The sequence below is a fragment of the Clupea harengus genome, chromosome 18 (genome assembly GCF_900700415.2).
Source record: "Clupea harengus chromosome 18, Ch_v2.0.2, whole genome shotgun sequence".
Classification (NCBI taxonomy): Eukaryota; Metazoa; Chordata; class Actinopteri; order Clupeiformes; family Clupeidae; genus Clupea; species Clupea harengus.
This window is the reverse complement of record NC_045169.1, coordinates 19885580-19900579: the sequence shown is the minus strand read 5'-3', so window position 1 is coordinate 19900579 and position 15000 is coordinate 19885580. Positions and strand designations below refer to the sequence as shown.

Here is a 15000-nt window from a genome sequence, read left to right as displayed (position 1 = left end):
GACAGCTGGTTTATAAATTCAGAGAAATGTTTGTGTCATATAAAAACAAACACATGTTTACAGTAAAGAGTGTTTACCTGGAAATAACAAATTGAAATGACATTCTTTTCCACTTGATTGTTACTGTTATTCTGTGTGTGTGTGTGTGTGTGTGTGTGTGTGTGTGTGTGTCCAGGTGTGGTTCTACAACAAAGGCTTGCATGCCATGGTATCTTTCCTGAGCGTCGCCAACAACGGCATCCTGCGTGGAAACCTGCCCCCCAGCCTAGACCCACGTCACTTTGGCATCAGCGTCTCCAACCACCCACTGAACCTTACCAAGGAACAGCTCTCATACGTGGCCATGTGAGTTTACCCACACACATACACACACACACATACACACACACACACACACACACACACACACACACACACACGCATCAGCGTCTCCAACCACCCGCTGAACCTTACCAAGGAACAGCTCTCATACGTGGCCATGTGAGTTTACACACACACACACACACACACACACACACACACACACACACACATACACACACACGTGCATCGGCATCTCCAACCACCCACTGAACCTTACCAAGGAACAGCTCTCATACGTGGCCATGTGAGTTTACCCACACACACACACACACACACACACACACACATGCACGCACGTACGCACGCACGCACACACATTGACATATCTAATCTGAAATAGTTTTGTGTGGTGCACCCCCAGTTTATCAGGTTCATTCTGAAGCCATGGTGGGTCATAACCTTAACCATACCTCTCTCTTTGGAATGAGAACACCTAGATATGCATTTCAGTGAGAAAACAAGTCGAAGTAATTAGAAGTGCAAAACATGGTAACACAAGCAAATGACATATGTGTTTATTATACAGCTTCTCAGAATGCTGCAGAAGGGTCCAATTAAATTGGATGAGCCATTCCAATGTTTGCAGCCTGGATTGATCATTTCTTGTATGAAAACCACTGAAAAAAATGAATGACCACTTCTATTGACACGTGACGTGTTAGTCTTGTCAGAATGACGGACGGATTATACATTATCTCGTCCTCGGCTTGGCCCAAGCCATATCCAGTTCCAGCCAATCAGCACATTGCGTCAGGAGCACGGGAGGGAAGGGTGTAATTCAATTGGCTGTTGAACTTAAATGTCAGTATCCTTTCACCAGAAAGCCAAGCCAATGCAATGGTGAAGATGACACCATATTTGTGCAGGAGCCTGTGATGAGTTCCACACAAATGAAAGTTTGAACTTCTGAAAGTTTGATCATGACACGACCCTGGATGTCCCGTGGGAAGGGACGTGGGAAGCCCCTTAGCGTCGCCGTCAGACCCAGATTGCCCCTCTCCCTTCCCACTCCCCCGGAGAGATTGCTCTGAGTCAGTGAAGTTATGAAAGGAAGAAGATAATAGGCACTCTTACCGCAGGAGTCATGAGTACTCACCCGCTTTTATTGTTCCTTGTTGAATATGAGTTCCTGACATGTAATTTTCTACCCCTATGTGGGAGAAAGTTTTTTTTTTTTTTTTTTCTTGGTCCTTGCAGACCTTGCACCACATTTGCAACACAAAAGCTTCACAGCAAACCTGTTCTTTCCTTTCGAGTGGATGGACCTCTTTTTTTGCTAATTGTTGCCATTCTTTCCATAATAACAATGAAACTTAAAAAAAGGGAAAAAAAAGAATGTACATTTACTCTCAATGAAAGGAAAGAGAGAACAAAAAGACAAAACTGAAATGATTGTCTGATGCAAGAGAAGAGCGTTGAAATGTTGCACTAACTTATTTTGGCTGTGATGTTAATGCGTTCAATGACCCACCCGGTTTTGAGGGACAAAAAAAAAGGAAAACAAAACCCCAACAACAACGCATCTGCAGGTGGCACACCTGGACCGAGTGTGCATAATGAGAAGCTCCCCCGTGGTTTTTCGCTTGGAGCTGACATTATTAGTTTGATCGTAGGGGCGTTTGTGCTTCCGTGCAGCGATTAGACAGCACTAAGCGTTCAAGGTTGTCTCATTCCTTATATGGCGTCCTCCAGAAATATAGCCGGTCGCCTGGCGAGAGTGGCTTAAATAAACCTGCTGGAGATCGGAGGCTTCGCATTTAAATGAAATTATATTTATGCGGCCTAATTGCGCACAGCTTTCTTTGATAAATGCATTGCCTTGTTAGCGATAGGGGCCCTGATTGAATATGTTAATTTCTCCGCAGGTAGTAGCAAGAAAGAATGGGGAGAGAAAGGTGGAGAGAAAAAAAAGAAAATGGGATGAAGAACAGGTAGAGAGTAAGTCGCTGTCATGGGTAATTAGGTCCGCCCAGCAAGGACATTCGCTCGGCGAAATGTTTTTGGAATTAAGACGGATCATTAGCGAGGGAGAGAGGTCACGGGAGCCTTGGTGACATGCAGGGAATGATTTCACAGGATGCAGGGGAGGGAAACGTCCTTCTTACCCACACCCGGAGATCATGTCAGAGCTTAGTGTTGAGTTTCAACCAGGGGTCCCGGACTTGTTTTGGTTTCCGTCTTCGGAGTCACGACGTCGTCAATCAGTGGTGAAGTAGAGGAAACTGCACATGCACGTCATCCTCAAGTTCCCCGATTCCCCTTCCCACGATCTCCCGCTCCCGCGCAAAGTTTCGGAAGTGCACCTCTCTTTTTTCCTTGTCTTTTCAAGAACTCTCGGGATGAATAAATGATCAGTCCCGTAGAGTCACCCGTGAGCTCACCACTCGTGTACCTTTTCAAAAAGAGAGAGAGAGAGAGCTCCTTTGTTCGTCCTCCGGATTGAAAACCTGAAAATAATCCGCTTTTTCTGTAACGGGCGGAGGGGATGAGAACGGGAAAAGCGGGGAGAATATATATGTATATAATTTTTTTTATCAAAGCCAACCAACTTAGGCCTCTGACTCAGTGAAAAAAAGTGAAGGAGGCAAGACTACCCAGCATGCCCTTGCTGGGATGAATTACAATGTGTGGCTGTGTTGCCAGGTAACGCCTGCACCGCTTGTCCTTGATTTGTCGTGTTTTTTATTTTTTTCATCGCTTCTCTCTGGGAAGTGTCTTTCAAGTCGCCTTGCATTCGCCGCACCCAAGGACATAATTACCCGTGCGATACATGTTGGCTCATAGGCCCATTTACCAAACATCAATTAAAACGGGATGGAAAATTACGCCAGAGCGATAAACATCCGCAAATAACGATCACGAACCGTCAAGCCCTCTCGTTAAGCCTGTGAATAATGAATCAGGGTGATGCATAAGGCTGATTAGCGCTGTAAAGCTACGCTAGCTCACTGATCACAAACACACCTTCCGTTGTGTTTTCTTGCCCCCCCCACATTTTTCTTTTGAAAGTAGTTACAGCCTCCTTTGGGGTTAATTGGGTGTCAAGTAGAAGATGAATGATGCAGTGCTGAAGAGGAGGGTGAAATTTAAGCCGAGGGGCAACCTGATGCTCAGTGAGGACTGTGGTAGTAAACGGGGGGGGGGGCTCCTAACCTTCACCCTGATGGTTCTGCGGCCCAGACATTGGAAGAAAGGGACTCTAGTGCTGGAAACCTGAAGAGGAGGGCTGTGGTCTTGGGCTCTGGAAGAAGGTCAAGGTTGGAGTGTGAGGCCTGGGGCTTTTCAGTACTGATCTCAAGAGTCCCGGCACTAATTACTGTGTGTGTGTGTGAGTGTGTGTGTGTGTGGTTTTATGTGTGTATACGTGTAGGTGTGTGTCGGTGTGTGTGTGTGTGTGTGTGTGTGTGTGTGTGTGTGTGTGTGTGTGTGTGTGTGTGTGTGAGAGTGTGTGTGTGTGTGGGTGTCCTACTGCATGCCTGTGTGGTCATTATTCAGAAGGTCATGTGGTCTCGCCTGCCAACTGAACTGAGACAAATAGGTCTCTGCTGTTGCAAGTCTGTGTCTTCCTTAAATACTTTACTCCAAGTTCATTCAGATAAAGAGCCCAGCACTGAACGCTTTAGAAATTATTGGGTACCATGCTGACCACAATAAACTAATTAACCTTGCAACAATGAGTGTAAAACCCAACTGGCTGTGATGAATCACGTTGCTCTCCTCACAATGTAAGGACATTAACCACACTTATGCAAACGGTGTATAATAATACAACAAATTTCAATACACCATGTCCCACCATTGTTACAGGATTGTACTGGATACCTGAGGTAACATTTCCCATAGAATACATAAAAAACAGGTTTCCTTGAATGGGCTCGTGTTCATGTTCATAACAACTGTATTGTTGTGTATGACACAAAAGAGGAGGTAATCGAGGCATGGGGAATCTTTGTGACATGCTTTTTTACCTTGACATCCTCATTAATCATATGGCCATTAAGAACAATTCCAGGCATAAACTGTACAATGCACTGAACACAGCTTTGAATGTAAATACAGCATTGCAGCACAGAAGGTAATCCATAATAGTATAATGTTGAATAGTATACACATACAGCAATATCAGAACACTGAATGGCATACAGGAAACCAGTTGGGCTACCCCAGCGAAGTAATACGATTTTTCCCCATTTAAGTTTACCTATACATAAATTATGATATACATAATATCATAGTATACATGAAATTAACTATTAAATTAGTGAAGAATATATGAAATTAGATTTTCGATGGATTTTCCAGATTTGGCAAGTATGAAGCCCCTCGCACACCTCCAGCTTCTGAATCATGGATCAGAGTGGGGAGTGATGAGGGAGCAAGATGTCTGTGTGTGTGTGTGTGAGCGAGATGTGTGTGTGTGTGAGATGTGTGATTGCCTGTGGGCTGTGTGACACCAGTGTGAGGGAGGAGTGAGGAGAAATCGATGCACCCATCCCTGGGGAGCATGGCCCGGCATGTGGGAAGGGTCAAACCCTAACCCACAAACACACACACACACACACACACACACACACACACAGACAGACACACATACACACACACACACAGAAAGACACACACACACACACACACACATGCACACACAGACACACACACACACACACATTATCCCTCCCCAGCTCCCTGCCTCACTAAATCTTGACCCATGCTTGTGTCCATCATGATGCTGTCATGCGGTGCTAACGACGACTGGTCTCTCTCTCTGCCCTTCTTTTTCTCTCCTTCCTCTCTGCTCAGATATGCTGCCAAGCCTTATGTGGAGGAAGTTGAAAGCCCCCTCACTCATATACCCATAAGGCTTCTGTCTTTGTTTCCCTGGCTTCTCTAGCTATGTTCCTCTGACATTTCCCTCTGATATAGGGCTCTGAGTTGTAGCAGTGCTGCTTCAACTATAATTATTTAATCAATGATCTGATGGAGTTTTTTTCAGCACCAAAGACCTGACTCTTCTGGTAATGATGAAAAGATGAGGTGCTTTTGATATTTTTTCATGAAATCAAAGAAAAGATTTTTGTTATTTTATATCTCATAACAGATCTGGACCTAATAGCTGGGTTTCCACTATCAGGGCCAAATAAGGGCGAGCTAGTGTGTCCCAAGGCCAGTTGCGTTTCCATTGTCACTTACAGGGCTTGATTGTGTCTCCATGGAATGCAAGCACCTTGAGACAATTTTATTGTTTTGGCACTTTATGAATAAAATTGAATTGAGTTGAATTATTGTGGCTTCCTCAGGGCCAGCTAACTAGTCCTTGAGCTAACTAGTCCTTGAGCTAACTAGTCCTTCAGCTAACTAGTCCTCGAGCTAACTAGTCCCAACTGATTCTTGAGGCGGTGTTGAGGTGAAAGACAGGGTTAGTGTCAAAGCAACAAGGTAACTAGTCATACAGTACCAAATAACCTGAACAAATAACAACAAGATAACTAGTCATACAGTACCAAATAACCTGAACAAATAACAACAAGATAACTAATCATACAGTACCAAATAACCTTAACAAATAACAACAAGATAACTAGTCATACAGTACCAAATAACCTGAACAAATAACAACAAGATAACTAGTCATACAGTACCAGATAACCTGAACAAATAAGGAACGTTTTAGAATCAGTGGAGATGGTCAGCACACAAAAAAAGGGCTCCACTTAATATTTAGGCTGTTAAAATCTCGATCAAGAAAGCGAGAACAACCAACACGATTGTAATGCTTTTGACATGTGTCCATTCCGATTCGGTTGACAGCATAAAAGCTGAGAAAATTTGATTTGTATAACTACCAGGGTACTAAAACGTATGATTAGAAAGTAACAAAAAAAAAGTGAACTTGCCTTGTGTTACAAACATGAAGCAAGTACACTGTAGAAAGGGTGCGGAACGATTGTAACAATGCGTGTAATGGCTCGTGGATCTCATTTCAACGTATTTCAATACAAAACACAGCTGGCTCAAATGAACACAGTGTGTATGGATGGTTAATTACCATCAAATGATTGCATGATTGTTGAAGCTAATTTTTTGCAAGGAACGATTAGCAAGCTGTGCTGTGCACAATGTCCTTTGAACACAGGCTAACAATAACGTTATTTGCTATCTAATGGTGAACCACGCCTATGCTTTTAGCTGGCTTAAACTAGAGCCACGTCTTCAAGCTAGGATATGGATTGCTTAATTAACTTCTATCTATTCCAGTACATGACCATTTAAATCAATAGAGGAATCTGACAAGTCTGTTTACATTATGAAAGATACGCTTTACTAGAATGTTAACTGTACATTTAACCATCTGCTATGTTTATTTTGGGGCGGGTTTCAGGGCAACACTGCAGGGCCATCGGTGCGCTGGTGGAAATGTGAATGGATTTTGTTCCTGCAGCTTAAAGCCCGAGGCTATTGGCCCCAGCAGACGCATGGATAGTCCTGGCTCGCCCTGGCCTGATAGTGGAAATGCATCCAATCGGGGCCAGATGAGTTAGCATCAGCTGCTATCTGGCGATAGTGATGTGACCTGTGACCTCTCCTCGCTCTCCTTCTTTACACTCCTCATCAAACTATTCATCATCTTCCTCTTGAGAGACAGAGCCACAACATTACCTCCTTCTCATGTCCTCTCTCTCCTCTCCTCACCTCTCCTCTCTCCCACTCACCTCTCCTCTCTCTCCTCACCTCTCCTCTCCTCTCCTTTCCTCACCTCTCCCCTCTCCCACTCACCTCTCTTCTCATATCCACTCATCTCTTGTCCTTTCCTGTGTGCCCCTCTCTTGAGCCAAGCTCATAACAGTCATGTCCTTGACATTCCCCTTTCTTTCTGCTGGTCTTATGATCATACCCCTTTCTTTCTGCTGGTCTTATGATCATACCCCTTTCTTTCTGCTGGTCTTATGATCATTCCCCTTTCTTTCTGCTGGTCTTATGATCATTCCCCTTTCTTTCTGCTGGTCTTATGATCATTCCCCTTTCTTTCTGCTGGTCTTAGAGTCATACCCCTTTCTTTCTTTCTGCTGGTCTTATGATCATACCCCTTTCTTTCTGCTGGTCTTAGGGTCATTCCCCTATCTTTCTTTCTGCTGGTCTTTCACTCTCCCTTATGATGCCCCCAGCTCTGTACCACACTGTAAATAAATAAAACTATCAGCGATACAAAACTTAGATTTAAGAATGGACAAATTATCTCCTAGTAAAACTACAAATAACACAAACCCCCAGATTGCAGCGGACCCTGAACAGATCTACCCAGCCATCGAGGAGTTGGAAAATAATAGAAAAGATATATGATCTTTATATGTGATTATTCTTATCTCTCAGACGCAGAATAAAAGTAGCAATTTACTCTCAAATCAGGATTTAGCACAAGATAATAGAAGTTTTCACTTTCACAGTTTTTAGAGAGAGGAGTGTTTTTGCTTAGGTCCACCAGGGCATTATCATTCAACACTATCAATGTCTGAACCTCTCCATTCCCACCTCTCCCAACCTTCCTCTCCAACTCTCCCTCTCTCTCTGCCTCCTCTCTCCCACTCTCCCTCTCCAACTCACCCTCTCTCCTTCTCTCCCTCTCTCCTTCTCTTCCTCTCGCTCTCTCCCTCCCTCTTCTTGTTCCCCCTCTCCTCTGTGTTGGTTTTCAGGGCCACCACCTCTACGGACGTGGTGGTGTCCATCTGTGTGATCTTCGCCATGTCCTTTATCCCCGCGAGTTTCGTCCTCTTCCTCATCCAAGAGCGGGTCAGCAAGGCCAAGCACCTGCAGTTCGTCAGCGGGGTCAACCCTGCAGTCTATTGGGTCGCCAACTTCGCCTGGGACATGGTAAGTGGCTGTGTCGCCTGTCAGTCTTGTTCGTGATTGGGTGAGGTGGCAGAGTGGGCGGGTTTAAAGGAATAAGAAGATGCAGAAGTGAAAAACGCTTGCAGAGGATTGAGGAGAGAAGCTAACTAAACACTTAACTTCAGAGGAAGAAGTGTCTTCCTTGTGTCTTCTCAACCGTGCCTGCAACAGATGTCAAGGTCAAGTAAACTCGAACATCGAAAGGAAAGAAAAGAAAGAAATACTTATGCGAGATAGAGAAAGTCGTTAAAATTCCACAGCTGAACGTGTGACATTGAATCCGTTCCCATGGCACTGAATACATTTCCAATCCGCACTTATGTGGAATCCTCCATATTTGAAATATGCTGGCAGTTAATGTCCCCCAAGAGCCACTGAGGACTCAGGAGCAAGAAATGGAGATCGAGGACAAATGTAGGATTTTTTTAATGTTTTTTTCTTTTTCGGTTGGAAAATGAAAGGCGGCCCTGATTGAAAGCGGCACGCACAGACCCCGTAAATAACAGTTATTGGTTGTTTCCATTAGTTGTGCCAGCAAACAAGCTGTGACAAACATGGGAGTGGAAATATAAATGCTTTCTCCATCTCTCCCCCCTTCGGCTTAATAGCAGCAAAGCTCACAGGTAATTTACAGCGGAAGACAAAGATGGCAGGTCGCATATCGCTCTGCCCTATTTGCGGAAACGTTCGAACTAAGGGTTGACAGAGTGATGCGCAGAGGCGAGGAATGCTATTATGCAAGCATTGAAATGGTTTTTGGCTGGGAGCGGATGCCATTTGTGCACTCCCCCCCCCCCCCCCCCCCCCCCCACATATTTCAATGTTTTATGGTGTTTCAGGGTCTTTAAACCACGCCAAAATGAAAGTGAGAGAATAAAGGGTTTTTTCTTTTTTAGACAGAATCAACAATCCACAGGCGCATAACTGTCTTTTTAGGCATTCAAATGAATTTGTTTTCCTCAAGGAATTAGTGATTAAGAAACAGAACTACAGTTCAAATGTGCTCTGTGTCTCCACTACTCATAGATTTTAAATCATGCTGTTATTTATGCGCCATGTTTCTTCCACATTCCATTGCCATTCATTACAGAATAGCCAAAGGTGGAATATTTTGTTTTATGGTAAGGGAGTCTTCATGGGAATTCATTAAAATATTTTTTTCCAGCATTCCTTCCGTCTTTGAATCAGATGCACATTCTTTGGAGAGCTCCTCCATGCCCAGGCGTGTTCCGTGCGATAAGTTCAGTCCCATTGTAAATGAGGAGAGATCACTTTCAGTGGATAATCACTCCCACCCAGCTTCAGAGAGGAGAGATAGGAGGCCTCCCTGATTAGCTAGTGAATGACCTGTAGGCGAAACCGAGAATGGAGAATGAGCTGGTTGTAAAGACAAAGCTGAGCCAAGTAATTAGAAGCTCATTAATCAACTTCAGAATTCCATTCAGAATTTTCCATATTTCACCACAGCGCATTACATTCCATCGCCATGGTTTTTGTTATTTTGTTTTGTTCAGTAGGAATTCTAAGAATATTTGTCAAGTGATTGTGCTCAGGCTTGCTTTGTGTGTTCTTTTTACAGTGCAACTACATTGTCCCCTGTGTGATTGTGATCGTCATATTCCTGTGCTTCCAACAAAAGTCCTACGTCTCACCAGCCAACCTGCCGGCCTTGATCCTTCTGCTGGTCTTGTATGGGTGAGTGTTGTATCCCAGAGTTCTGTAAGTGTGGCAAAGAATGGGACGCTGTGCCACAACAGGCAACCAAACATGCTCCCTTAGAAGATTTTCCGTCTTTTTCCGTCTCGTGTTTGAATTGAATTGAAGTGTTTGGAAGGCTGTGTATAAAAACAGCCCTATTGATCACCATGCACTCTATACAGCCGTATCTGTAACATATTTGTTGTATTCCTCGTCCTTGTGTACAAGGGTTTTGAATGTGAACTAGGTTGCAATGCCAATAGTTTACTCTGTATTATATTTCTGTGCATGCATTTCTTTTTATACAACCTTAACATCCTTATTGTGCACTGACTATACTACTAGAAACATATTTACATTTTTATGTCAGCCATGTTATTGCAAGCCTGCCACCAAGGAGTTTCTGCCACCAAGTAGGTTCTAAATATATAATATATACATATTTCATCTGTTGTGTGTAGCATAGGATCTCAGTTTAAATCACTCCAAACAGTGTATTCCTTCATAGAGCAACAATAACACAGTGATGTTTCTACCCCTCTGTTCCGTCTTCCTTCCTTCCCCAGGTGGTCCATCACACCTATGATGTACCCAGCATCCTTTCTGTTCAGTGTGCCCAGCACTGCGTACGTGGTGCTCACGTGCATCAACCTCTTCATTGGGATCAACGGGAGCGTGGCCACCTTTGTCATGGAGATGTTTGACGACGAGGTGGGAATCAACAGCTCCCTATTAAAACTATATTATGATAAATAATTAGTAATTCATTATTAAAACTATAACATCATATCATGTTTACATTATTATATGTATTCCTTTAGCAGATGATTTCATTCAAAGCCACTTGCACTGTACAGTGCATTGTGCAATATACCAAGACAACGTTTCCTGTGTCAGTTTGCATAGACACAATTCACAGGTGATGCAGTATGTCTGAGAAAAAAAAGAAGCAACACATCAAATATATTTCATATTATCTGACTATTGATCCTTTGTTCTGTTTCATTACATAATCTGCTCTAAACGCTCTTCTCTTCTTTAGTATCTCATTTAATCTGTCAAAGTACACATCCCTCCAGGGAATGTTTATAAAGCCCCTTTGTCCACTGATATGTGATGTTCTCCGCCCGCTTTTAATGCTTAATTTGGATTTGAAGATGGTTTCTATTGTAAACATACATCTTTAACTGGATGCCTTTTCAAAGGCTACTTCTATGTATGTCTCTGTCTGTCTGTCTCTCTCTCTCTCTCTGCAGTCAAGACAGAAATGGAAGAAAAGTGCAATTTTCAGAGACATGTCCTTTTGTCTAAGTAGTTTGTGTTCAAAACGTAAAATCGTTTCCTTGGAAACAAAGATATTTATCAGAGCTCTTGAGGTTTTTTTCTGCCACACGCAGTTCCCTGTGAATTTACATTTGAAATGAAATTGGCAAACACAGTGATTAGTGACAGAGTGATTTTTTTATTTTTCTTTCTCGTGTGCCCCGTCACCACATCTCAGACCATTAGATTTAATTTGCATGAAAATCCCATTAGTTTAATGACTGTAACTCTGTCCCTAATTGATTTTGGTTTGATTTGGCATTGCTTTTCCTCTGAGCCCCTGGCCAACCGCCATCACATGTGAAAATGTAAAGGTATTTATGCATCAGTTATGGTTCCCCGTTTGTGAAAATGTTAAGGTATTTATGTGTGTGTTTGTGTGTGAGAAAGAAAACACAGCTGAGTTTGTGCGGACCGCCTGTCCCAGATAGAAAAAGAGGGAGAGAAAGAGAGGAAAGAGAAAGAGAGAGGAGAGAAAGAGAGGAGAGAGAAAGAGAAAGAGAGGGAGAGAGAAATAGGCCTGGAGATTTGGCTCATCTCCCCTGTGGTTTTGATTCAGCCAATTCAGCTCTGGTTCCCCGTTTGTGAAAATGTAAAGGTATTTATGCATCAGCTCCGGTTCTCCGTATGTGAAAATCTAAAGGTATTTATGCATCAGCTCTGGTTCTTCGTGAATCACATTCAGAGCATGACTTCTTTGCTGTAATATAGTAGTGGGGCACTGGTCTCTCACTGACAATTTGTGTGTGTGTTTGTGTGAATGAATGAATGTGTGTGTGTGTGTGTGTGTGTGTGTGTGTGTGTGAGTGAGTTAGTGTGTTTGTGCGTGTGCCTGTTTGTGTGTGTGTGTGTGTGTGTGCGCGTGTGTTTGTCTGCGTGTTTCTGTGCGTGTGTGCACACGCATGTGTCTGTGTGTGCCTGTGTGTGTGTGTGTTTGTGTGTGACCCCACCTGTGTATGCACTTGTCAAGGGCGTCTGCGTCTGCGTTAGAGGGCCTGTCTGTGGCGTGTCAGCGGGTCGATTGACAGCGTGATGGACAGGGGAAGGTGACAGCGCGCTGACACGGCAGGCGTCATTTTCTCTGGGAAATGACAAGTTTGAGGGTGGCGGGCAGTCTAGGTGTCCAGATCCTGTCCCTCTCCTAAGACTGATACACCAGCTCCAGGCAGTGAAAAGGGTTCTCCTCTGCCTGTTCTAGACGAGCCCTACTCCATACACAGAACCCTTGTTTGACAAGAAGACTATGGTGCTAAGGGTTCTTTGACACTGAAAAATATTCCGTAGCTAATGGTCGGAATGCATTTCCAGTTGGAGTTGGAATCCAAGGATTCTACCATGGAATTTGAGGGTGTGGAGTAGATGTAAGCAAGATAATGGTGTATATAGAATGTCCATTTTTGTTACTAGGGACCTAAATGATGAAAGAGTCTATTTCACTGTTCTGCTGCATTTGATTCTCTGTCCATTGTCCTTTTCTGAAGCATTCTATGTAGAACCTTGAGGAGTCCACCTGTGTTGCAGGACCGATAAGGGCTCTGTGTTGATATTCTTTTAATGTATAGAGTGTAGAAAATCTCATTGTGCTGTTGGGAATATGAAGCCACCTATATGAGAATGAAGGTCACAGCAGGCTGGATGTTAGGGAAACTATAATCAGTCAATTAATCAGTCAATCAATCACAAGTGCAGAGGTAGGTCCCATCAGAATTTGGCGAATGGCAGTCAGTTGATTTTAAGTCACCTAACAGTCTGCTAGGGGCACAGAATTAGACACAATAATTTAAACAGGATTCGACACTGGTAGGCAGCTAGCATCACAAGGCTGAAGACGGATCACTGAGATGGCCGTTCTTTACTCACTCTTCTGGGGCCTGGTCACACATTGGCTTTGGGATCAGTACCTCATCATACTGTAAAACTCTGATGATTTAGCTGAGTCAAGCGCTTGATAATGTAATATGGGCAGACTTGTAGGTTATGGTAGATGGTGGGAATTAATTGCATTCCCTGGTAAGAGTTGCGGGATTTGAATGTAAGCCTTCATCGTGTAGTTTTTTTTTTTTTTTTTTAGTTTAGTTTTTTTAGTTTGTTGACAGAACAATGTTTGCTTTCACCATTTAATCGTTTGTAATGTTTATCAGAAGCACAAACAAAAGCTGCACTGTAAGTACAGTGGTTAGAGAAAGACATGAGTGTGTGCACGTGCAGTTAGACAGTCAGGGCAGATCCATATATTCCACTGGGTTTTAGAATCAGTATGAAGTGTTTGTGTGTGAGAAAAAAAACACAGCTGGGTTTGTGTGGACCGCCTGTCCCAGATAGAAAAAGAGGGAGAGAAAGAGAGAGAAATAGAGGAAAGAGAGAAAGAGAGGAGAGAGAGAGAGAGAAATAGGCCTGGAGATTTGGCTCGTCTCCCCTGTGGTTTTGATTCAGCCGAGATGGCACCGGCGTGGAGAAGCCACCGATATTAATCACACACTCTTTCGTTTCCTTTCTCTCTCTCTCTCTCTCTCTCTCTCTATCCCCCCACCCCCTCTCTCTCTAGCAGCCTATAGGTGTGGATTCCTATAGAAAATCAATTGTTCCAACAGACTGCCTATTTTTTTCTGTGAGAATCTGTGAAGGATGTTCGCAATGTTTCATACATAACAATAACACTATAATTAATGTGACAGGAAGTTGAAATGAACCTGAGGTTCGGAATATTGTTATGGAGATCTATAGCCTCTGACATGCAGCGATTTGGATGTGGAAATGAGAATATATGGATATAAAAAATATATAAATCTTCAAGTCTGAATGCACGACAATACCACTGTATCTTTCCACATAACACAACACACAGCTATACGCAATACATTGCACACAAATGGTATATAATGTAGGGTATATGTAGTGGTAGGAGCTGAATTTGTATATTTAGTCTATAATAGCACAAGAAGCAATTAAGGCAAGAGATTCCTTTACAAACTATTACACTTTGCTCATTAGTGGCCTATAACAGGACAACATTTTAAAAGTAGTGGGACGTGTTGCCTGTTTATTTCTGTTTTGCTGGAGAGCTGTACAGATGTAGGTTTCTGGGATGTTTGCTGTTTGTGCAGTCCCTTGACTGAGTACAGGATGCATAAGTAAAAACAAATCATAACAGAGTTGCTCAGATCCTAGATGTGTATTTTAAGATCTAGCAGCCCTACATACATTTGACTTATCTGCTTCACAGTGTCACCCATTTGCTAGAAAGCAGGTCTTTGAAAAGTGGACTTAGTTGTATATCTAGTCTGAGAAATTGACTAATGGTCAAATGCCCTCAGCAGTGCATTTTTTTTTTTTTCGTTTTCCATTCCACTAACCATTTTTAAGTCCCTATGGTCTAGAAGGCGGCGAAGCTCTGGGAATATGAGGAGCTGGAATATGGGTCACCCAGGGGCCTCGGAGAGTTCTCCCCTTCGAAGCCTTTTGAGAATGATTTATTGGTTTATGGGGAGAACTTAGGAGGAATTGTCAAGCGTTTCATCAACGTCTGAGGAGCTTCTTAGATCTCTTTGATGAACGCCCAGTCGAGATGAGATCTCGTATTGATCTTGAATTATGTCTCCATCTCTACCGCGATCTCTTGCTTAGACGAATGGTCCTCCAAAAAAGAAGGTCATCTCTTTTTTTATTCTCTCTCTCTCTCTCTCTCTCTCTCTCTCTCGTTCTTTCATCATTTCATTTTTGTTTTGGACTTTATTT

General features: G+C 43.2%; 1 protein-coding gene across 4 annotated transcripts in view; it reads left to right on the top strand.

Moving 5' to 3' along the window:
* The window catches only part of LOC105903072 (phospholipid-transporting ATPase ABCA1-like), a 221849-nt gene that overhangs the window by 149714 nt on the left and 57135 nt on the right, over window positions 1-15000 (top strand). For all 4 annotated transcript variants that reach the window (XM_031585405.2, XM_031585404.2, XM_031585401.2 and 1 more), the window contains 4 exons: window positions 176-345; window positions 8049-8226; window positions 9824-9939; window positions 10509-10653. In XM_031585405.2, coding sequence (XP_031441265.1) covers window positions 176-345; window positions 8049-8226; window positions 9824-9939; window positions 10509-10653 — 609 coding nt within the window. The remainder of the gene's footprint in view (window positions 1-175; window positions 346-8048; window positions 8227-9823; window positions 9940-10508; window positions 10654-15000) is intronic.